At 51.8% G+C, this 25,352-nt stretch overlaps 1 protein-coding gene across 5 annotated transcripts in view; it reads right to left on the minus strand.

Annotated features, from left to right (window-relative positions):
- The window catches only part of sema4a (sema domain, immunoglobulin domain (Ig), transmembrane domain (TM) and short cytoplasmic domain, (semaphorin) 4A), a 57,581-nt gene that overhangs the window by 16,420 nt on the left and 15,809 nt on the right, over positions 1–25,352 (minus strand). For 3 of the 5 annotated variants that reach the window (XM_031906890.1, XM_031906888.1, NM_001113839.1), the window contains 1 exon segment: positions 822–971. In XM_031906890.1, coding sequence (XP_031762750.1) covers positions 822–921 — 100 coding nt within the window. In that variant the 5' untranslated portion in view covers positions 922–971. 5 annotated transcript variants of the gene reach the window in all.

Below are 25,352 nucleotides of genomic sequence, written 5' to 3' on the forward strand. Positions count from 1 at the left end.
TGGCCCAGCACCTCCCTATATTGGCCCAGCACCCCCCTATATTGGCCCAGCACCCCCCTATATTGGCCCCTGAGTTAGACGCGGCTGCGCCAGGGAAGCCTATAATGGTGGATAATGGCGGTTATTACACCAGGTGGTTTAGGCCCCGCCCACATATCAGGCGCCCAATGATTTAGGAAGTGGCAGCTCAGGACACAAACAGCTTAAAGGGCCGGTTCACCTTTACCTTAATGTTTACTAAGTTATCTCCTATTCCTAGCAACTTTGCAATTGGTCTTCATTATTTATTGGTAATAGTTTTCAAATGGGGGTCACTGACCCCGACAGCCAAACCCTATTGCTCTGTGCGCTTACATATATATTAATATCGTTACTTATCTTACTATTCAGACTTTCTCCTATTCATATTCCAGCTTTTCATTTAACCCAATGGCTGGTTGCTAAGGTAAACAAGACCCTAGTAACCAGGCCGACATGAAGACCAATTGCAAATTGTCTCAGAATATCAATGTCTACATCATATTGAAATTTAATTTAAAAGGTGAACAACCACTTTAAAGGGCAAATGCTCCCAAATAGCAATGTAGCAGACGCCAGTTACTGACTATCCGGAGACAGATGTCTGGGGGCAAAGTGGCAAGCGAGGGGTTAAACACAGAGCGTCAGTAGCTGTGGGGGGGGGGGGGCAAGAACGGGCAGGTTGGGGCCACATTGTTCTTGGGAAGTGGAATGTTATGGGCAAGGAAGGTACCATGCTGTGACCCCACCCCCTGCCCTGAATCCCACCCCCCCTAACCCCGCCCCCCCATCCCACCACTCACCGTGCCTGAATGTGATCCTGGGAACCAGGTCGGAGGGCAAACAGGGCAGCAACGCCAGGAGCGCCAGGAGCAGCCCCCAACAGCGCTTCCACGTGGGCATGGCTTGGCCTTCTCTACTCACCGTCCCCCGATGCCAACGCTCCCCGGGCACTGCCAACACACAGGGACAGGAGTCAGGGGCACCCCCATACTGATATATATATATACAGTGAATAAAGTACCCCCTGTTGTAACATATAGGGATATTATAAGGCACAGAGGGGTTCCTTATAATATATAGTGAATAAAGTACCCCCTATTGTAACATATAGGGATATTATAAGTCCCCGAGGGGTTCCTTATAATATATAGTGAATAAAGTGCCCCCTATTGTAACATATAGGGATATTATAAGTCCCCGAGGGGTTCCTTATAATATATAGTGAATAAAGTGCCCCCTATTGTAACATATAGGGATATTATAAGCCCCCGAGGAGTTCCTTATAATATATAGTGAATAAAGTACCCCCTATTGTAACATATAGGGATATTATAAGTCCCCGAGGGGTTCCTTATAATATATAGTGAATAAAGTGCCCCCTATTGTAACATATAGGGATATTATAAGCCCCCGAGGAGTTCCTTATAATATATAGTGAATAAAGTGCCCCCTATTGTAACATATAAGGATATTATAAGCCCCCGAGGAGTTCCTTATAATATATAGTGAATAAAGTGCCCCCTATTGTAACATATAGGGATATTATAAGCCCCCGAGGAGTTCCTTATAATATATAGTGAATAAAGTGCCCCCTATTGTAACATATAAGGATATTATAAGGCACAGAGGGGTTCCTTATAATATATACTGAATAAAGTGCCCCCTATTGTAACATATAGGGATATTATAAGCCCCCGAGGAGTTCCTTATAATATATACTGAATAAAGTACCCCCTATTGTAACATATAAGGATATTATAAGGCACAGAGGGGCTCCACAGCCATATAAAAGCACGAGGCCCTTGTCATGGAAATCCAAGGTGACTTCTAAAATCCTTATATTCTACAACAGGGGGCACTTTATTTATCATAATATACAAGTTTCAGTGAGTCATGTGACAGAAACAGGTCAGTGTTCCGAGTTCTGCAGGGCAGCGGCGGAACCGATATCTGGCAGTGGGAAGTGCAACAGATAATGTGGCCGGATGGGGGGGGTCCCGTTCTTCACTTTCTGTATGAATAGGGATCTACTGATCAATTCTGACCTCCCCCACTCATGGCTAGTTCTGACTCTCGACACAGCCATAAAGCAGCAGTCCTGCCCTGCTTTATGGCTGGGATTCTAGCTATCTGTATAACAGAGCATTCTGTCACAGTGGCACAGATCCTATCTGATCCCCCCCCCCCCCCCCCATTGTAAGCAGCAGTCCTGCCCTGCTTTATGGCTGAGATTCTAGCTATCTGTATAACAGAGCATTCTGTCACAGTGGCACAGATCCTATCTGATCCCCCATTGTAAGCAGCAGTCCTGCCCTGCTTTATGGCTGAGATTCTAGCTATCTGTATAACAGAGCATTCTGTCACAGTGGCACAGATCCTATCTGATCCCCCCCCATTGTAAGCAGCAGTCCTGCCCTGCTTTATGGCTGAGATTCTAGCTATCTGTATAACAGAGCATTCTGTCACAGTGGCACAGATCCTATCTGATCCCCCCATTGTAAGCAGCAGTCCTGCCCTGCTTTATGGCTGAGATTCTAGCTATCTGTATAACAGAGCATTCTGTCACAGTGGCACAGATCCTATCTGATCCCCCCATTGTAAGCAGCAGTCCTGCCCTGCTTTATGGCTGAGATTCTAGCTATCTGTATAACAGAGCATTCTGTCACAGTGGCACAGATCCTATCTGATCCCCCCATTGTAAGCAGCAGTCCTGCCCTGCTTTATGGCTGAGATTCTAGCTATCTGTATAACAGAGCATTCTGTCACAGTGGCACAGATCCTATCTGATCCCCATAGGAAGAGGGTGTGTCTGATAGAGCTCGTCCATGTCTGGAGCAAGCCCAGGCCCTGCTAGGGCTGGTAGAGCTCCTCGCAAATCTGAGGCCCAGGCTTTGGGGCCTAGCCCATGTGCTGAAATTTCAAGGCCAAAACTAAGGTCATCTTCGCTGGGAACCCCTAGATCTACTAGGAGGAGGAACAGCAGCGACAGTGATATGGAGGTAGAGAAAACTGTGCAAGAGGCCAGAAAACTAAAGCAAAAGAATGTACAGGTTGCAAGAGATCAGGAAGTTGGGCTTCGGCGTGGAGCAGCTTGTGAAGGATTTTCTTCCTCTGAAGGTCCCCCCTCCACCCCTTCAACAACCCCCAAACCAAAAGGAAAGCAAAATGAGAAGGCAAAGCAAACACCAAAGAAACCTGTGAGTACTAAACCCCAGAAACAGCAGGGCAGCCAGCAATGCCTGCAGGTACAGCTAAGGCTGTGGAGGCTGGAGTGAGTGCAGCCGAAGATGCGGCTGAACTGCACAGAGCACCGTCAGATGGTACCAGAACGCGAGCAACAAAGATGCCCGGCAGTCCTTCCGTTCCAGACTTGGTGCCAAACCCAATATCTGCAGAGTCTGAGGAGGGAGCCTGTCAGGTTTTGGGCCACAAGGGTGAACAAACTGCTGGTAAGAACTTACCTTCTTCTGCAGAGGAACCGCTAGTGTCCAACATGGTGCCCGCTGGCAAAGCTGAAGCTGAGAGTCCCATCAGTGCTGGCAGGGGCACTGGCACCGCAGAGGTAAATACAGCAGGGAATAGCCATGAAAGCAAGCAGTCAGCAGCACTCCACAAGCAGCTAAAGCAGGCAGGTGCTGAAGGGGTTAACAACACAGGTGCAAGTCGTCTAGGTGAGCAGGCAGCTCAGGTGCAAAAGCCTCATACTGTGAAGCAGCACATTCACATGGCAGCAAGTGAAGGGGAATCGTCTGCTATGGATACAGAGGGGGAGAGCCGGTTTGAAGGGGAAGTAAAGAGCACAAGCAGGAAAAAAAATAAAAATCAGCCCATAACAGCAGAAAGAGTTGCGGAAGCTCTAAATGAATTAGCAGCTCTTCAGAATGAGAAAAAGAAGTTGCAACTGTCTATTAAATGTCTTGTTAACTTATTTGCCGTGTCTGATGAGAAACACAAAGTGGCTACAAAGCAAAAGAAAGATGCATTGTGTAGAGAACTGTCTGATGTGGAATCCAGGATACAGACATTATTTCAGGAAGTCGGGCCATGGAAGGAAGTGTATCAGAACAAACAGAGATTTGACGCAATGCAGCCTTCCTACCAAGCCACACGCAGGAGGTACAATGTACAGACTGTCAGGCACTCAAGAACCTCAAACAGTGCCACCAGCTCAGAGAGTGACACGGAATTCACCAAACCTTTGCCTCCCCGGAGACAGAGGGGAAAGGAGAAAGTGAACTGGCAAAATATGGCTTTCAGTGAGAAGGAGCTGGAAGAGCAGGAGAGAAAAAAGCAGGAGCAAAAAAGTTTCAAAGTGAATGTCCCGCAAGTCACCGCAGACGTCGAAGCAACCTATGCGATTGGGTCTGACCAAGACTTCCCAGCATTGCCCACAGCAGAGGGAAAGAGCCCAGCGAGCCCACCAGCACCGCCCAAGCCCAGTCCCTGGGAGAATCCTTGTGAGCCAGAAGGGGAACCATCTACTCGCAGCAACATGGAAGTACCTTCTGTTCCTCAGGGGGTGGTGCAAGTACCTGTGGTGGGGCAAGTACCTGTGGTGGGGCAAGTACCTGTGGTGGGGCAAGTACCTGTGGGGGTGCAAGTACCTGTGGGGGTGCAAGTACCTGTGGGGGTGACTGAGGAACATGGAGAGAGTGAGGTGCAGAGTGAGTCTGTGGGGGAAGTGAATGCTGAGTGTGATGGACAAGTGGCAGTCACACAAAGGGTTAATGTTGGAAGGCCAATCAGGGAGGCAGAGCAAGGGACACAGAATGGAGGCAGATCAGAGGCTGGTCAGCGCCCAGACAGGAGTGGAGCTCAGCAGGGACAGGGAGCCCAGGTAGAGGTGGAGACAATACAGGCAGGGGGTGAGACTATAGCGGTAAATCCCTTACAGTTTTGGGAAAGGAGGAGACTCTTTGCCACCCCAGATTTTTCAGATAATGAGCCCTTCAGAAGGAAGAACTGGGTGAAAATCAAATGGGATGGTAACAAGGATGAGGCCCCCCCCAGGAAATTTATTGTAAAGAACCTCCTGTTAGATGGTATGGGCTTTACTCCCGGAGACCTCTCCGCTGTCATGGCTCAATCAAGCATCGAATTTGATGTTACCTTTAATCTCCCTGATGCTCTGGATCATTTCTGGCGCATTTACAATATACAGAGTAGGGCGGGTCACCAGAACTGGGATAAGTTAGTAGTTATTCCTATGACAAGGCCCCAGACGAAGAACATTACAGTAATAATGAAAAACGATGCTGTCCCACAGGAAGACATCCTCATGTGGTTAAGGCGCCAGTGCACGGTCTTAACACCCTTAGTAAAAGCTTTCGATGAGGATGGAGTTTGGGCAGGGGTCTGGAAAACGCAGGTAAAACTAAACATGTCGGGCAATGTGCCGCAACACCTGCCCAACTCATTCTTCCTAGGGAGGGAGCGAGGTGTGTGCTTCTATGTGGGACAGCCTCGGAAATGTTTCAAATGTGGGGCAGGTGACCATCTGGCCAAGTCATGTGAGGTCCTTAGGTGCGCCCTTTGTAATGCGGTAGGTCACGAGGCGGAGAGCTGTAACCGCATACGGTGCAACCTATGCAATCGAATGGGCCATATGCATAGGAAGTGTCCCGAGGCCTATCACAACGTAGTGAAACTATTTCCGGAGATAGACAGGGAAATGAGGAGGGAAATGGTGCCACCGCAGGAAGGAGACACGGGACAGGAAGGAGCAGAGGTTCAGGGGCCGCAAGAGGAGGTGGTGTCTAAAAGATCTATGACTAAGGGTCCCAAACATGACAGAAGGAAGGAGAAAAGGCCAGACAGAGAGGTGAAAAGGAACCCTAACAATACAGGGAGGAAAGATAATGAAGGTTGGGAGTTTCAGAAAAGTAAAACAAAAATAAAAACAAAAGAAATGCTGACCTGTTAGACCCAGGGGAGAGTAGCTCAGGGGTCTGTTCTTTCTCACTCAGCAACTAAGAACAAGTTTTCGGTGCTGGAGGAGGAGCCGGACAGCTGGGGCGACAGGGCAGAAAGAGAGGAGGAGTTAGAGAGGATGCGCAGGGAGGAAGAAAGAGAACAGGAGCAGATGGAAATCCAACTTGCATCACAAAAGAGAGGTAGGGAAACCGAGGATCAGCCAGTAAGGAAGAAAGGTGTGGGGGGGACAGTAACTGGAGATCCGGGTGGTGGTACAGTTGGCCTTGAGGATGATGTGCAGGTCCAATCAGGTCCTCAGGCGAAACGATTTGGAGAGGCTACAGGTCAGCAGGCAAAGAAGGCAAATTTGTCAATCAGGGTTCATGATGCGGCAAACTCAAATTAGAATCCTGTCATCCAATGTCTGTAGCATTAAATCTGAGCGGGCGAGGTTCTTGGCTTATGAGAATCTCTCCCGCTCAGATGCGGAGGTGTTTTTCCTTCAGGAGACCCGACTCGCTACTAGGGCGGATCTGAGAAAGGCAAAGGCTGACTGGCGACATGGGCCTTCCTTCTGGTCCATTGCGGAGGAGCCATGTGGCGGAGTAGGGATACTGTTTCGAGGTGGCCTCGATATTAAAGTGCATCGTCTCCTTGAGATCCAGGTGGGGCGTTGTTTACTACTAGATGTTACATTAAATGGCAGGCGATTTCGCCTTATAAACGTCTATGGGCCACAGTCTATGGCAGGCAGGAGGGCTTTGCTGAGTGAGATCAGGCCCTTTCTGCACACGTCGCTCCCGGTCGTCTTTGCTGGTGACTTTAACCAGGTCCTCAGGCCAGAGGATCGTTCCGGAAGGATAGGGAAATCTGAGAGCTATTTTTTAAATATGCTTATTCAGCAGGCAGGACTGGTCGATGTCGCTACCTGGGGCGGCCGGAGAGCGGCGCATACTTACAGGTGTGCAAATAGGAGCAGCCGTCTGGACATGGCTTTTGTCAGGGCAGGTGAGGAGTTCACTAATGTTAGGGAGGTGGCGACCGAGTACTCTGACCATCTGACTCTTTCCTTTACAGTGGGGGTCTCCTCTATTCCAGCGAGTGGTAGGGGTCTCTGGCGCCTTAGTGCAGATTCCTTGGAGGGCGAGTCAGTAGGGAAGTCTTTTGGGGCTCTCCTTCAGCACCAGCTTGGGAGAATAGACTTTTACAACTCTGTGTCATCATGGTGGGAAGATGCCAAATGCTCATTCCGGGCTTTCTTCCGTAAGCTATCTGTACGCAGGGAGGGTAACAAGTATAAGAAGTACCTGACTCTTTTAACGAAGTTGGAGTCCTCTATTTCGGATGGGGTGGAGGGGTCAAAAATTACCCGGCTGAAAGCCCAGATCAGAGAATGTCAGTATAGCCGCTACAAATCTCTTGTGCAGGAAAGGGATTATGGGAGTTTTCACTCTCCGGACCCCTTTTTAAAACTGCCGAGAGAATGTTGGGCGGAAGCTTATCACCCGGTCTGATCGACCCCGAGGGTGAGTTACAGACATCCAGGGAGGGCATCCTTGGGGTTGTGAAAGACTTTTACGGTTCTCTGTTCCGGGCCAAGGCTTTGGATAAGGGGAGGACTTCATCCTTCCTGGAGGCAACCCCAGGGCCTGATGTGACCAATTTGGACTTTGAGCCTTTGACAGCTGAGATCACGGAGGACGAGGTCAAAGCTGCCATCGACTGCCTTGCTAAAAAGAAGGCTCCAGGACCCGACGGCCTTACAGCCGAATTTTATAAGAAATTTAGAGACCAGCTGGCTCCGGTTCTCGTAGAGGTCTTTAGAGACTGCCTGGAAGGGGGTATCTTGCCCCCCTCTATGAGAGAATCCTCCTTGATCTTGCTGTCAAAAGGTAAGGATCCGCAGCGGGTTGAGAACTGGAGGCCGATTGCCCTTCTCAACACTGATAGGAAGCTTCTCGCACGGATACTTTTTACTAGACTGATTTTGTTTTCAGGCACTTTATTATCTCCTGTCCAGTCCTGCACGGTGAAAGGGCGGAGCATATTCGAGGCGATCCTTACTATAAGGGAAGCCTTGGAACTATGCAAAGTCCAAAAACATTGGGTGCTACTTCCTGTCTCTGGACCAGGCTAAGGCCTTTGATCGAGTGGATCATGAGTATCTGTGGGCCGTTTTGGCAAAGTACGGCATCCCGGGAATATTCATTAGGTGGCTATCCGCTTTGTACAAAGGGGCCGTAAGCTTTCCACTTATCAATGGGTGGCGAGGTGAGAACTTTGAGGTCGGGGCCGGGGTGAGACAGGGGTGCCCTTTAAGCCCTTTGCTGTATGTTTTTGCGATCGATCCTTTTTTAAGGCGTTTGCAGGCGGGTGGAATAAAGGGTCTCTCTGTTCCCTGTAGCCAGCCCCTCAGGTCAGTAGCCTACGCGGATGATGTCACGGTGGCAGTCTCTTGTCCGGAGGATGTGGGAGTGCTGTCCGAGACCATCAGAAGTTACTCAGAGGCCTCCGGGTCTCTGGTCAACATGGATAAGTCTCAAGCTTTTGGTCATTAGACGAGGAGCCGGCTTTTCCGCTCCGGGAATTCTCAGTTGCCCCAACTCAGATTAGAATCCTGGGGATCAAGTTTGGGAAGGGAGATGACTGTAGGCAAAACTGGGAGAGAAGTTGGATGCCGGGAATGCTAAAGTACAGCGATGGAAGCAGTGGAGGCTGTCCTACAGTGAAAGGGTGAAGCTCGTGAAGACTTACCTGGTCCCTATCTTTTTGTTTGTTTCCTATGTGTATCCGCTGCCTGAAGCTCTCTATGCTCGGATCCACAGTCTGTTCTTCCAGTTAATCTGGGGGGAGCAGGCTGAATCCAGTAAAAAGGGGTGTCACTTACCTGCAGAGGAAAGAGGGAGGGTTGGGCATGTTATGTCCAGTGGCTTTCTTTGGCTCCATCTTCCTAAAGTCTAACTTTGGGTGCCTGGGCCAAAGAACTGATTCCCTGTGGGAATGTTGCGTCAGGCGTTGGGTATTGCCTCTGGTGGGAGATTGGGTGCTTGGCGGGTAGCGTGAAGAAAAGTCCGGGTGCGTGGTTGTCGTCTCCCAACGCATTTACAGTTGGGGTTGAAGCTCCTGAGGAAGTGGGATCTTGGAATTGGGGAACTGGGTTCTGTCCCGAGGAAACAGATCTATCAGAGGATCCTAGCGACCTATTTCATTGTCCCTTTGGCCTTGAAGGACTGCGTGGGGGACATTCTTTCCCAGAGCCTCCGGTGGCTCAATGACAGGAGGGTGCCTTCTAGGTACTTTGATCTAAACTGGCTCGCCCTTCAGGGAAAGCTTTTTGTGCGGGGCAATCTGCGCTACTTGAATATTGCGGACAGGAATTGCCCGTGGGGCTTGTCCTGGTGATGAGACCCAGGAACATTTTTTGGTGGATTGTCCCGTAGCAAAAATTGTACAGTGTCAGCTGGCAGAGGCCCTCAAAGTGCCATATATCAAGAGACTTTCCTATGCAGATGCGGCTTATGGCGTTTTGTCCGTCCAACACCCCCTGGATAGAGGAACGGTGTACATGATTATATCAGTGATGAGGTACCACCTATGGCAATCCCGCTGTAGGAGATCTTTTAGCCAGGAGGATGTTATTATTGACCTTATAGTGAAGTCTGTGGTGGTCGACTTGGGTTTCCTGAGGGAAAGGGAGCTAAAGCAGAGCTGCTCAAACGCATCAAAATGGAGGTGCATAACCCTGTAGCCTGGTTACTGTATTGCCTGACGATAGTGAGTGTAACAGCTGATCCTGTCTTCCTTTTGCCTCTTAAGATCAGTCATGGGAACCATGTTCAATGGGGAAGTGACCAACACTGTACCACCACCAGTAGGAGCTTATCAGCTAGCCGAACTTTAGACTTTGTGGCCGGGTGTGTGATGGTGGAGGGTGGGGAGGGAATGATCTTTTCATGGACAAAGGGAGGACTTTGCCGGTATCTGATTCTTGGGAGGGAATTATGGACAGAGGAAGGACTCTGGGAGGGTTTGGTGTGTGGTGATGGGAAATTTCATTTAAGAGCTGAGGCATGGCAAGCCTAACTCACTGGTGGTGATGCTGGTCTGAAATGATCGGAATATTTAGGTTTGTTTTGATTTGAATGTATTTATTATAAATTGTTAAGTTTTCACTAAATAAAAATTCCTATCTGATCCCCCCATTGTAAGCAGCAGTCCTGCCCTGCTTTATGGCTGAGATTCTAGCTATCTGTATAACAGAGCATTCTGTCACAGTGGCACAGATCCTATCTGATCCCCCCATTGTAAGCAGCAGTCCTGCCCTGCTTTATGGCTGAGATTCTAGCTATCTGTATAACAGAGCATTCTGTCACAGTGGCACAGATCCTATCTGATCCCCCCCATTGTAAGCAGCAGTCCTGCCCTGCTTTATGGCTGAGATTCTAGCTATCTGTATAACAGAGCATTCTGTCACAGTGGCACAGATCCTATCTGATCCCCCCATTGTAAGCAGCAGTCCTGCCCTGCTTTATGGCTGAGATTCTAGCTATAGCTAAGCAGACGGCTGCACTTCTGTATAGAAGACAATGAATAAAAGTACAGGATATAAATAACTGGACAGTCAGTTAATATTTAATATTTTCCATTTTTTGGTGTTCGACTAAACCCAAACCCTGCGAGGCGAGTGGAACGATACAGAAGAGAAGGCAGTGAGTGGGGGGGGGGGGCAGGAAGCCCTGGGGGGGGGGGCTAAATAAGCCCCTATATTTTAGCCTCTGAGCTTCTGAGGGCAGAGGAGGATGTGGCCCCGGTATCTACCGAGTCGCACTCACTTCCTGTGTGAAGTTTCCCAGGCAGAAGCCGTGAGTGGGGGCCACAGGGAGCTGTTGTGCCTCCCCCCCCCCATGTAATTACTCGCTGGTGTACTGCACTGTCTGTAGGAAACAATATGGCAGCTCCCACCCACACGTATAGATACAGATGTATAGAGAGAAGGAATGCGCGGAGGGCAGGGATTGGATACGGGGTATTGTCTGCCCCACAAAGCCCATTTGCCCATTGCGGCAGTTTCTAAGCAAATATTTTCTTTTTCTCATAAAAACCAAAAGAATTTGAGACTTTGAGTGGCGGCCGGGAATCCGGAATGGGAGTTATGCAGACGGGCCACTCCCGGCCCCCCCCCCCCCCCACAGGGTTCTGCGTCTCGGCCCATTGTCTGCAGCACCTGGGCCCACAATGGCACGTGGGCCCCCCTGCCGGGCACAGACACCGGGACAGGAGCCCACAATGGCACGTGGGCCCCCCTGCCGGGCACAGACACCAGGACAGGAGCCCACAATGGCACGTGGGCCCCCCTGCCGGGCACAGACACCGGGACAGGAGCCCACAATGGCACGTGGGCCCCCCTGCCGGGCACAGACACCGGGACAGGAGCCCACAATGGCACGTGGGCCCCCCTGCCGGGCACAGACACCGGGACAGGAGCCCACAATGGCACGTGGGCCCCCCTGCCGGGCACAGACACCGGGACAGGAGCCCACAATGGCGCGTGGGCCCCCCTGCCGGGTACAGACACCGGGACAGGAGCCCACAATGGTGCGTGGGCCCCCCTGCCGGGTACAGACACCGGGACAGGAGCCCACAATGGTGCGTGGGCCCCCCTGCCGGGTACAGACACCGGGACAGGAGCCCACAATGGCGCGTGGGCCCCCCTGCTGGGCACAGACACCGGGACAGGAGCCCACAATGGCGCGTGGGCCCCCCTGCCGGGCACAGACACTGGGACAGGAGCCCACAGGCCGCTCATGGGCCCCCTGATATCTGTTGTGCCTGATACCTGTCCTAGAGGCCAAGCGAGTGGCCAATATTGGCTCCTGTGTGGCCACTTATATTAGGGACAATATGGGGGGAGTATGAGCAGGAACCTCTGGGGGGCAGGGATTGGCCCCCCCAGTAGAACCAATCAGAGCCACTGGCCTGCAGCTTTACAGTGACCTCTTAGGGTGTCCAGGGATAATAACAGGGGGAATTTGGGCAGAGGAGGGCACCGTACTTTTAAGGGGGACACTCATTACTGCCCCCACTCTGCCTGATATAAACCGACCCACATTCATTTCCCGCTCAGATGTGCGGCCCAATAGCAATTACACTGGGTACTGATGGGGGGGGGGCGCTCAGGCTTTATTGGACCCTCACAGCATGGAATGCTCCTGAGTATGGCCAACATCACCCACTCAGTCACCCACTCAGTCACCCACTCAGTTATCACTATAGGGCCCTAAGCTGGTGGGACTGAGAAATATAGAAGGGGGAGAAGAGGGAGGATGGGGGGGAGTAAGGCCAAACAGTTGGGGGGGGAATAGAAAGGAAAGGAGAGGGGATGAGAGACAGAAGGAGAGAGGGGAAGGGAAAGGGGGTTCGGGAGTAGAGAGACAAATGGGGGGAGAGGGGAAATATAGAAGGGGGAGAAGAGGGAGGATGGGGGGGAGTAAGGCCAAACAGTTGGGGGGGGGAAATAGAAAAGGAAAGGAGAGGGGATGAGAGACAGAAGGAGAGAGGGGAAGGGAAAGGGGGTTCGGGGATAGAGAGACAAATGGGGGGAGAGGGGAAATATAGAAGGGGGGAGAAGAGGGAGATGGGGGGGAGTAAGGCCAAACAGTTGGGGGGGGAATAGAAAAGGAAGGAGAGGGGCAATGAGAGACAGAAGGAGAGAGGGGAAGGGAAAGGGGGTTCGGGGGGGAGACAAATGGGGGGAGAGGGGAAATATAGAAGGGGGGGAGAAGAGGGAGGATGGGGGGGGAGTAAGGCCAAACAGTTGGGGGGGGGGAATAGAAAAGGAAAGGAGAGGGGGATGAGAGACAGAAGGAGAGAGGGGAAGGGAAAGGGGGTTCGGGGAGTAGAGAGACAAATGGGGGGAGAGGGGAAAATATAGAAGGGGGGAGAAGAGGGAGGATGGGGGGGAGTAAGGCCAAACAGTTGGGGGGGGGGAATAGAAAAGGAAAGGAGAGGGGATGAGAGACAGAAGGAGAGAGGGGGAAGGGAAAGGGGGTTCGGGGAGTAGAGAGACAAATGGGGGGAGAGGGGAAATATAGAAGGGGGGGGAAGAGGGAGGATGGGGGGGGGTAAGGGCCAAACAGTTGGGGGGGGTTAGGCCAAACAGTTGGGGGGGGGTAAGGCCAACAGTTGGGGGGAGTAAGGCCAAACAGTTGGGAGGGGGGTAAGGCCAAACAGTTGGGGGGAGTAAGGCCAAACAGTGGGGGGGAGTAAGGCCAACAGTTGGGGGGAGTAAGGCCAAACAGTTGGGGGGGGGAATAGAAAAGGAAGGAGAAGGGGATGAGAGACAGAAGGAGAGAGGGGAAGGAAAGGGGGGTTCGGGGAGTAGAGAGACAAATGGGGGGGAAGGGGAAATATAGAAGGGGAGAAGAGGGAGGATGGGGGGGAGTAGGCCAAACAGTTGGGGGGGGGGGAATAGAAAAGGAAAGGAGAGGGGATGAGAGACAGAAGGAGAGAGGGGAAGGGAAGGGGGTTCAGGGAGTAGAGAGACAAATGGGGGAGAGGGGAAATATAGAAGGGGGGAGAAGAGGGAGGATGGCGGGGGGGAGTAAGGCCAAACAGTTGGGGGGGAATAGAAAAGGAAAGGAGAGGGATGAGAGACAGAAGGAGAGAGGGGAAGGGAAAGGGGGTTCGGGGAGTAGAGAGACAAATGGGGGGAGAGGGGAAATATAGAAGGGGGAGAAGAGGGAGGATGGGGGGGAGTAAGGCCAAACAGTTGGGGGGGGGGAATAGAAAAGGAAAAGGAGAGGGGATGAGAGACAGAAGGAGAGAGGGGAAGGGAAAGGGGTTCGGGGAGTAGAGAGACAAATGGGGGGAGAGGGGAAATATAGAAGGGGGGAGAAGGGGAGGATGGGGGGGGAGTAAGGCCAAACAGTTGGGGGAGGGGAATAGAAAAGGAAAGGAGAGGGGATGAGAGACAGAAGGAGAGAGGGGAAGGAAAGGGGGGTTCGGGGATAGAGAGACAAATGGGGGGAGAGGGGAAATATAGAAGGGGGGAGAAGAGGGAGGATGGGGGGAGTAAGGCCAAACAGTTGGGGGGGGAATAGAAAAGGAAAGGAGAGGGGATGAGAGACAGAAGGAGAGGAGGGAAGGGAAAGGGGGTTCGGGAGTAGAAGAGACAAATGGGGGAGAGGGGAAATATAGAAGGGGGGAGAAGAGGGAGGATGGGGGGAGTAAGGCCAAACAGTTGGGGGGGGGAATAGAAAAGGAAAGGAGAGGGGATGAGAGACAGAAGGAGAGAGGGGAAGGGAAAGGGGTTCGGGAGTAGAGAGACAAATGGGAGAGGGAAATATAGAAGGGGGAGAAAGAGGGAGGATGGGGGGGAGTAAGGCCAAAACAGTTGGGGGGGAATAGAAAAGGAAAGGGAGGGGATGAGAGACAGAAGGAGAGAGGGAAGGAAAGGGGGTTCGGAAAGATAGAGAGACAAATGGGGGGAGAGGGAAATATAGAAGGGGGGAAGAGGGAGGATGGGGGGGTAAGCCAAACAGTTGGGGGGGTTAGGCCAAACAGTTGGGGGGGGTAAGGCCAAACAGTTGGGGGAGTAAGGCCAAACAGGGGGGGGTAAGCCAAACAGTTGGGGGGAGTAAGGCCAAACAGTTGGGGGGAGTAAGGCCAAACAGTTGGGGAGTAAGGCCAAACAGTTGGGGGGAATAGAAAAGGAAAGGAGAGGGGATGAGAGACAGAAGAGAGAGGGGAAGGGAAAGGGGGTCGGGAGTAGAAGGAAAATGGGGGAGAGGGGAAATATAGAAGGGGGAGAAGAGGAGGATGGGGGGGAGTAAGGCCAAACAGTTGTGGGGGGGGGAATAGAAAAGGAAGGAGAGGGGATGAGAGACAGAAGGAGAGGGAGGAAAGGGGTTCGGGGAGTAGAGAGACAAATGGGGGAGAGGAATATAGAAGGGGGAAGAGGGAGGATGGGGGGGGTAAGGCCAAACAGTTGGGGGGTTAGGCCAAACAGTTGGGGGGGTAAGGCCAAACAGTTGGGGGGGGGTAAGGCCAAACAGTTGGGGGGAGTAAGCCAAACAGTTGGGGGGGAGTAGGAAGATGGGGGGGAGTAAGGCAAACAGTTGGGGGGGGGAATAGAAAAGGAAAGGAGAGGGGATGAGAGACAGAAGGAGAGAGGGGAAGGGAAAGGGGGTTCGGGAGTAGAGAGACAAATGGGGAGAGGGGAAATATAGAAGGGGGAGGGAAAGAGGAGGATGGGGGGGGTAAGGCCAACAGTTGGGGGGGGGAAATAGAAAAGGAAAGGAAGGGGGGGATGAGAGAAGAAGGCAGGAGAGGGGGAAGGGGAAGGGGGTTCGGGGAGTAGAGAGACAAATGGGGGAGAGGGGAATATAGAAGGGGGGGAGAAGAGGGAGGATGGGGGGGAGTAAGGCCAAACAGTTGGGGGGGGGATAGAAAGGAAAGGAGAGGGGATGAGAGACAGAGGAGAGGGGGAAGGGGGTTCGGGGAGTAGAGAGACAAATGGGGGAGAGGGGAAATATTAGAAGGGGGGAGCAAGAGGAGGATAGGGGGGGAGTAAGGCCAAACAGTGGGGGGGGGGAATAGAAAAGGAAAGGAGAGGGGATGAGGACAGAAGGAAGGAGGGGAAGGGAAAGGGGTTCGGGGAGTAGAGAGACAAATGGGGGAGAGGGGAAATATAGAAGGGGGGGGAAGAGGAGGATGGGGGGTAAGGCCAAACAGTTGGGGGGGGTTAGGCCAAACAGTGGGGGGTAAGGCCAAACAGTTTGGGGGAGTAAGGCCAAACAGTTGGGGGGGGTAAGGCCAAACAGTGGGAGTAAGGCCAAACAGTTGGGGGGGAGTAAGGCCAAACAGTTGGGGGGAGTAAGGCCAAACAGTTGGGGGGTAAGGCCAAACAGTTGGGGGAATAAGGCCAAACAGTTGGGGGAGTAAGGCCAAACAGTTGGGGGGAGTAAGGCCAAACAGTTGGGGGGGATAAGGCCAAACAGTTGGGGGGAGTAAGCCAAACAGTTGGGGGGGGTAAGGCCAAACATGGGGGGGGTAAGGCCAAACAGTTGGGGGGGTAAGGCCAAACAGTTGGGGGTTAAGGCCAAACAGTTGGGGGGGTAAGGCCAAACAGTTGGGGGGGGTAAGGCCAAACAGTTGGGGGGGGTAAGGCCAAACAGTTGGGGGAAGGCCAAACAGTTGGGGGGGTAAGGCCAAACAGTTGGGGGGGGTAAGGCCAAACAGTTAAAGGCTCAGTATATGGGGTGACACAGAGTTTGCCCCCCCCATGAATAAGAAACTCCCGGAAGGAAGATTATACGTTCGGTTGTAGCGCCGTTTAGGTAACCTGGACCCGAGGCCTTGGAGGCGCAGAAGTCGGGCCCCTCCCTGCCGAGCTGGTTATTTAATAAGTAAATAATGGGAGGAACAGTAACAGGAATGGAAGCAGGGGGGCCCCGGGACTGTGCAACCTGCAAGGGCCACAATTACCCCAGTAGTCCAAGTGCTGTTGTTGAACTACAAATCCCAGTATTCCAGTAGTGATGCTGAACCCTTTCTGGGGAATATGTGTATAAATAAGGAATAGCCCCCCCCCCCCAGTAACTATAAGCAGGGAGGTGTGGCTACTATAGCCCACAGGGTGGCTACCAGGGAATGCTGGGAGCTGTAGTTTAATGACCACATCACCATAATGAAGGGAAGGGGGGGGGGCATTATTACTGTAACAAAGGGGCCCCCCAGGCAACAATTCTCAGCCTCCTGTAATTATTCATGACCCTGGGCCATGTCCACTAAGCAGCGCTACTTCCTGCTGCCCCCCCCCTCCTGCCCGCCGCATCCGATTGGCCCAGACTTCCTGTGTGTTTCACAAGTTGCCTTCCTGCTCCTCGCACACTCGCCGTGTGTGTGTCAGTGTGTGTCAGTGTGTGTCAGTGTGTGTATGTGTGTGTATTGCACTACAGGATGTTTTGAAATGTGAGCTGCTATAGAGACAGGTAGTGGCTACAGGGATGAGCCTCTCAGTACCGGGGGTATAGGGAGGGTATTGGCCTGTATTAATAGGGGCAGAGACTCACAGGGGCAGGGGGTCATTCCCCCCTTTACAAGTAATGGTACAGTCCCAGCTATTGGCCCCCTGGGTAGATATGAGCCGGGGCAAAAGCCCCCAAATGCCTCCCTGCCCCTGGGAACAGCGCAGAGGGTTATTCTGGGCACAGGGTGCAGTTCTGCCCCACAAACAGCAAAGCATGCTGGGAGTTGGGGGCGGGGCCACCCTACCTGTTCCTTATAAGGCTCCAAAAAATGCACATAAACAAACCTGGGTTTTAGCCCCCGGGGCAGATAATGTGCATTGCACCCTGGGAACAGCGCCGGAGCCAGAGAGTGGGGTATAGACACTTCTGCCAAAGAGCTTACACTCTAACTGACAGTGGGAAGTCATAGAATGGGCACCCAGCAGAGAAGGTGCCTCCAGGGGTAGATGTGGGGGATGTGCCCATGTAGGGGGTATATGTGGGGGCTGTGTCCATGTAGGGGGGGTAGATGTGGGGGCTGTGCCCATGTAGGGGGGGTAGATGTGGGGACTGGCCCATGTAGGGGGGTAGATGTGGGGCTGTGCCCATGTAGGGGGGTAGATGTGGGGCTGCTGCCCATGTAGGGGGTAGATGTGGGCTGTGCCCATGATAGGGGGGTAGATGTGGGGCTGTGCCCATGTAGGGGGGGAGATGTGGGGATTGAGCCCATGTAGGGGGGGAGATGTGGGGGCTGTGTCCATGTAGGGGGAGATGTGGGGGCTGTGTCCATGTAGGGGGGTAGATGTGGGGCTGTGTCCATGTAGGGGTAGTTCATGTAGGCGGGGGTAGATGTGGGGGCTGTGTCCATGTAGGGGGTAGATGTGGGGCTGTGCCCATGTAGGGGGGTAGATGTGGGGCTGTGCCCATGTAGGGGGGGTAGATGTGGGGGGTGCCCATGTAGCGGGGGGTAGATGTGGGCTGTGCCCATGTAGGGGGGTAGATGTTGGGGCTGTGCCCATGTAGGGGGTAAATATGGGCTGTGCCCATGTAGGGGGGGTAGATGTGGGGGCTGTGCCCATGTAGGGGGGGGGTAGATGTGAGGCTGTGCCCATGTGGGGGGGGTAGATGTGGGGGCTGTGCCCATGTAGGGGGGGTAGATGTGGGGCTGTGCCCATGTGGGGGGGGTAGATGTGGGGCTGTGCCATGTAGCGGGGTGGAGATGTGGGGCTGTGCCCGTGGGGGGGGGTAGATGTGGTGGCTGTGCCCATGTAGGGGGGTAGATGTGGGGCTGTGCCCGTGGGGGGGGGTAGATTGTGGGGGCTGTGCCCATGTAGGGGGGTAATGGGGCTGTTCCCCTGTAGGGGGGGTAGATGTGGGGCTGTGCCCATGTAGGGGGGGTAGATGTGGGGCTGTGCCCATGTAGGGGGGTAGATGTGGGGCTGTGCCCATGTAGGGGGCGGGTAGATGTGGGCTGTGCCCATGTAGGGGGGGTAGATGTGGGGGCTGTGGCCATGTAGGGGGTAGTGGGGCTGTGCCATGTAGGGGGGTAGATGTGGGGCTGGTGCCCATGTAGGGGGGTAGATGTGGGGGCGTTGCCCATGTAGGGGGGGGTAGATGTGGGGGCTTGCCCATGTTAGGGGGGTAGATGTGGGGCTGTGCCCATGTAGGGGGGTAGATAGTGGGCTGTGCCCATGTAGGGGGGCGAGATGTGGGCTGTGCCCATGTAGGGGGGTAGATGTGGGGCTGTGCCCATTAGGGGGGTAGATGTGGGGGCTGTGCCCATGTAGGGGGGGTAGATGTGGGGGCTCCCATGTAGGGGGGGTAGATGTGGGGCTGTAGGAGTAGTAGTTACAGGGAAATGCCGCACAGGATTGGGTCGCAGTTTCACACACGCACTTCTCACAAAAGCCAATGGGGCCGACAATGAGTCCCTTGTGTCCCGGGATGTTTGTGTGTAGGCGAAACCCCGTGACCACAACAGAGACTCCCAACCCACGTGATTCTGCCCACAGCATCCCAACTGCCCAACAGAACCATAACCAGTCCACTTAGTGCTGGGGAGCCCACAGCATCCCAACTGCCCAACAGAACCATAACCAGTCCACTTAGTGCTGGGGAGCCCACAGCATCCCAACTGCCCTACAGAACCATAACCAGTCCACTTAGTGCTGGGGAGCCCACAGCATTCCAACTGCCCAACAGAACCATAACCAGTCTACTTACTGGGGAACCCACAGCATCTCCACTGCCCAACAGAACCAGAACCAGTCCACTTAGTGCTGGGGAGCCCACAGCATTCCAACTGCCCAACAGAACCATAACCAGTCCACTTAGTGCTGGGGAGCCCACAGCATTCCAACTGCCCAACAGAACCATAATCAATCCACTTAGTGCTGGGGAGCCCACAGCATTCCAACTGCCCAACAGAACCATACCAGTCCACTTAGTGCTGGGACCCACAGATTCCAACTGCCCAACAGAACCATAACCAATCCACTAGTTGCTGGGGAGCCCACAGCATTCCAACTGCCCAACAGAACCATAACCAGTCCACTTAGTGCTGGGGAGTCCACAGCATTCCAACTGCCCAACAGAACCATAACCAGTCTACTTACTGGGGAGCCCACAGCATTCCAACTGCCCAACAGAACCATAACCAATCCACTTGGTGCTGGGGAGCCCACAGCATCTCAATCTGCCCAACAGAACCATAACCAGTCCACTTAGTGCTGGGGAGCCCACAGCATTCCAACTGCCCTACAGAACCATAACCAGTCCACTTGGTGCTGGGAGCCCACAGCATTCCAACTGCCCAACAGAACCATAACCAGTCTACTTACTGGGGAGCCCACAGCATTCCAACTGCCCAACAGAACCATAACCAATCCACTTGGTGCTGGGGAGCCCACAGCATCTCAACTGCCCAACAGAACCATAACCAGTCCACTTAGTGCTGGGGAGCCCACAGCATTCCAACTGCCCTACAGAACCATAACCAGTCCACTTGGTGCTGGGGAGCCCACAGCATTCCAACTGCCCAACAGAACCATAACCAGTCTACTTACTGGGGAGCCCACAGCATTCCAACTGCCCAACAGAACCATAACCAATCCACTTGGTGCTGGGGAGCCCACAGCATTCCAACTGCCCAACAGAACCATAACCATTCCACTTAGTGCTGGGGAGCCCACAGCATTCCAACTGCCCTACAGAACCATAACCAGTCCACTTGGTGCTGGGAGCCCACAGCATTCCAACTGCCCAACAGAACCATAACCAGTCTACTTACTGGGGAGCCCACAGCATTCCAACTGCCCAACAGAACCATAACCAATCCACTTGGTGCTGGGGAGCCCACAGCATTCCAACTGCCCAACAGAACCATAACCAGTCCATGTAATGCTGGGGAGCCCACAGCATCTCAACTGCCCAACAGAACCATAACCATTCCACTTAGTGCTGGGGAGCCCACAGCATCCAACTGCCCAACAGAACCATTACCAATCCACTTAGTGCTGGGGAGCCCACAGCATTCCAACTGCCCAACAGAACCATTACCAATCCACTTAGTGCTGGGGAGCCCACAGCATCTCAACTGCCCAACAGAACCATAACCATTCCACTTAGTGCTGGGGAGCCCACAGCATTCCAACTGCCCAACAGAACCATAACCAGTCCATGTAATGCTGGGGAGCCCACAGCATTCCAACTGCCCAACAGAACCATTACCAATCCACTTAGTGCTGGGGAGCCCACAGCATCCCAATTTAACCCTTCAGAACCCCTTACATAATGATGGAGAAATCACAGGATCTTATCAAGTCCAGAACCAACCCAAACAGGGTCAAACCCACCATAGGAAACCCAGCTAGAAGCAATGGCAGGAAAGTGTATAGTGGGGCTGAGTATCTCAGGGTGAGCCGGGGGCCCTATAGCTGTAATAATCGGAACCGAACACGTAGAAGGGAGTAGCACTTGGATCTGGAACACGGTACCGCTCTGCCCGAACTTATTGTATTTCCCTCCGCATTATTTGTTACATCGTATCAACAGCCCGGAAACCACTGAACCCCCCCCCCCCCCAGTTTAGAGATTGGGTTTAACCCCCCTAGTGCCGTACGCCCCCCCCCCAGCAGCACTAGAATCCAATTACCCCCATGATCCCCCAGTCTCCCACACCTGGACCCAACCTCCCCACTCACCTAGTCGCAGCGACCCCCGTCTGGCAGTGAGTCGGAGCTGGCAAGTCTGACACCTCGGAATGAGGAAGACACTTAGCACCCAAATACCCACCCACCCAGGGAGCCTTAAAGGGCCAGTGGGCCGGGAGAGAGGAGGTAGGTGAGCGGCTGACGGCACTGCTGCGCTGCTGGAAGGAGACAGCCCCACCCAGGAAAGGTTCCGTGACTCACCCACTGATAACTGCCCTGCGGGGGGGTGGGAGGGGGTATCACCCTGTCACTCATGTGGGCTGGTTATCGGTTTCAGAGGGGGGGGGATTCCGCCCCCAGGGCTCTACAGAAGGAACATACCTACATACCTGGGCGGGGGGGGGGGGTCGGGGTGACGCCCCCTGCAGTGCCCGGCACCGCCCCCTCCCACCAAAAGCATTGTATCTATTGCTCTAACTGTGTCCCCCCCCCCAGGCACCCAGGGTCCCACAGCGAATATACCCCTTGGCTATGAGTGCTGGGAGGGGCTACCTGTAAATTCCTCTGGGGGGGGGGCCCTTGGGAGCCCCACTATTATATAACTACATTTACTGGATTATCTGCTGCATGAGGGGGGGGGGACCCCCAACTCTTTTGGATTCTTATCTGCACTTAGATAGTAGGAACTGACAGTGTTGCAGTTGGTCTTTTTTTTCTAGGGGCCCTTGGGAGCCCCACTATTATATACTACATTTACTGGATTATGTGTTGTATGGGGGGGGCAACTGAGGGGGGACCCCCAAATTATCTGATTACTTATCTGCACTTAGATAGTAGGAACTCACAGTGTTGCAGTTGGTCTTCATTTTTTTTTCTAGGGGCCCTTGGGAACCCCACTATTATATACTATATTTACTGGATTATCTGCTGCATGGGGGGGGCAACTGAAGGGGGGGACCCCCAAATCATCTGGATTCTTATCTGCACTTAGATAGTAGGAACGGACAGTGTTGCAGTTGGTCTTTTTTTTTCTAGGGGCCCTTGGGAGCCCCACTATTATATACTACATTTACTGGATTATCTGTTGTATGGGGGGGGGGGAACTGAAGGGGGGGACCCCCAAATCATCTGGATTCTTATCTGCACTTAGATAATAGGAACTGACAGTGTTGCAGTTGGTCTTTTTTTTCTAGGGGCCCTTGGGAGCCCCACTATTATATACTACATTTACTGGATTATCTGTTGTATGGGGGGGGGAAACTGAAGGGGGGGACCCCCAAATCATCTGGATTATCTGCACTTAGATAGTAGGAACTGACAGTGTTGCAGTTGGTCTTTTTTTTCTAGGGGCCCTTGGGAGCCCCACTATTATATACTATATTTACTGGATTATCTGTTGTATGGGGGGGGGGAACTGAAGGGGGGGGACCCCCAAATCATCTGGATTCTTATCTGCACTTAGATAGTAGGAACTGACAGTGTTGCAGTTGGTCTTTTTTTTCTAGGGGCCCTTGGGAGCCCCACTATTATATACTACATTTACTGGATTATCTGCTGCATGGGGGGGGAAACTGAAGGGGACACCCCCAAATTATCTGGATTCTTATCTGCACTTAGATAGTAGGAACTGACAGTGTTGCAGTTGGTCTTCATTTTTTTTTCTAGGGGCCCTTGGGAACCCCACTATTATATACTACGATTACTGGGTTATCTGTGGTATGGGGGGCAACTGAGGGGGACACCCCCAAATTATCTGGATTCTTATCTGCACTTAGATAGTAGGAACTGACAGTGTTGCAGTTGGTCTTCATTTTTTTTTCTAGGGGCCCTTGGGAGCCCCACTATTATATACTATATTTACTGGGTTATCTGTTGTATGGGGGGGGGCAACTGAGGGGGGACCCCCAAATTATCTGATTACTTATCTGCACTTAGATAGTAGGAACTGACAGTGTTGCAGTTGGTCTTCATTTATTTTCTAGGGGCCCTTGGGAGCCCCACTATTATATACTACATTTACTGGATTATGTGCTGCATAAGGGGGGGGGACCCCCAAATCATCTGGATTCTTATCTGCACTTGGTAGTAACTGACAGTGTTGCAATTGGTCATTTTTTTTTTAATCCTTTTCTAGCTCTGCAGCTTTTGGAATTTAAAGTGTTGCCAGGATCTTACACATCCTAGCAACCAGGGTTGAAGGACGGAGCCTGTGAGGTCTCAGAGAAACTGGTTGTTTGGAACCTGTTTGAAAGCAGTAGTGGATTGGTGGAAGCGACGCCGGGCAGAGCAGGTAGGGCCCTATCTGTCAGTGACTAGTGGAGGCAGAATGCAGTTGCCAGCTCAGGCTACGTGCCAGGGGTATTAGCTGGCTCAGCTGACTGTGACAGGGACTAGTTCAACCGGTCCCTGGGGATTTCCGCTCATAGTAAGGACACGGGCACTGTATATACTATATTGCCCTGATATATTGGCCGTCCTGCTGGCTCCTCCCCAAGTCTCATTGAACTGCAACTCCCAGAATCCCTTGTTGGTGAGTAAGTGTATTCCACCCCAGGATTTACCCACACGGGGTCCAGGTTCTACTTCTAGGAATGTCTAGTCCGGCCCACAATTTGGCAGCCCCGCCCCCTACCTGCAGGGGAGACACATTCCTCCTCTCAGGTTACAGGTACCTGGGTGTTAACCCTTTCCCTTCCTCTGCTGTCCCCTCCCCGTCCTTCTATACTCAGACTTGTACAGTGTAACCCCCATGTAATATATACACTGTATAATATATAGGCACGGTGTAACCCCCATATCCTATACACACAGTAACTGTATAATATATAGGCACGGTGTAACCCCCATATCCTATACACACAGTAACTGTATAATATATAGGCACAGTGTAACCCCCATATCCTATACACACAGTAACTGTATAATATATAGGCACAGTGTAACCCCCATATCCTATACACACAGTAACTGTATAATATATAGGCACAGTGTAACCCCCATATCCTATACACACAGTAACTGTATAATATTATAGGCACAGTGTAACCCCCATATCCTATACACACAGTAACTGTATAATATATAGGCACAGTGTAACCCCCATATCCTATACACACAGTAACTGTATAATATATAGGCACAGTGTAACCCCCATATCCTATACACACAGTAACTGTATAATATATAGGCACAGTGTAACCCCCATATCCTATACACACAGTAACTGTATAATATATAGGTGTAACCCCCATATCCTATACACACAGTAACTGTATAATATATAGGCACAGTGTAACCCCCATATCCTATACACACAGTAACTGTATAATATATAGGCACAGTGTAACCCCCATATCCTATACACACAGTAACTGTATAATATATAGGCACGGTGTAACCCCCATATGATATATACACAGGCAGTAAGTATATATATAGAGGCACAGCGTAACCCCCACATGATATATACACAGGCAGTAAGTATATATATATATATATAGAGGCTCAGTGTAACCCCCATATGATATATACACAGGCAGTAAGTATATATATATATAGAGGCTCAGCATAACCCCCATATGATATATACACAGGCAGTAAGTATATATATATATATATAGAGGCTCAGTGTAACCCCCATATGATATATACACAGGCAGTAAGTATATATATATAGAGGCTCAGTGTAACCCCCATATGATATATACACAGGCAGTAAGTATATATATAGAGGCTCAGCGTAACCCCCACATGATTTATACACAGGCAGTAAGTATATATATATATATATAGAGGCTCAGCGTAACCCCCATATGATATATACACAGGCAGTAAGTATATATATATATATATAGAGGCTCAGAGTAACCCCCATATGATATATACACAGGCAGTAAGTATATATATATATATATATATAGAGGCTCAGTGTAACCCCCATATGATATATACACAGGCAGTAAGTATATATATATATATATATATATAGAGGCTCAGTGTAACCCCCATATGATATATACACAGGCAGTAAGTATATATATATATATATATATAGAGGCTCAGTGTAACCCCCATATGATATATACACAGGCAGTAAGTATATATATATATATATATAGAGGCTCAGCATACACTAATACCATATATCCATAGACAGGGACTATAATATATATAGAGCGCCACCATCAGGAATTATGGGCACTACAGAATTAGTGGGCAGCTCCTTTCCCAGAAGGCCTCACTGATTAGGTTATTGGCC

Source organism: Xenopus tropicalis, chromosome 8 (assembly GCF_000004195.4).
Source record: "Xenopus tropicalis strain Nigerian chromosome 8, UCB_Xtro_10.0, whole genome shotgun sequence".
Lineage (NCBI taxonomy): Eukaryota > Metazoa > Chordata > Amphibia > Anura > Pipidae > Xenopus > Xenopus tropicalis.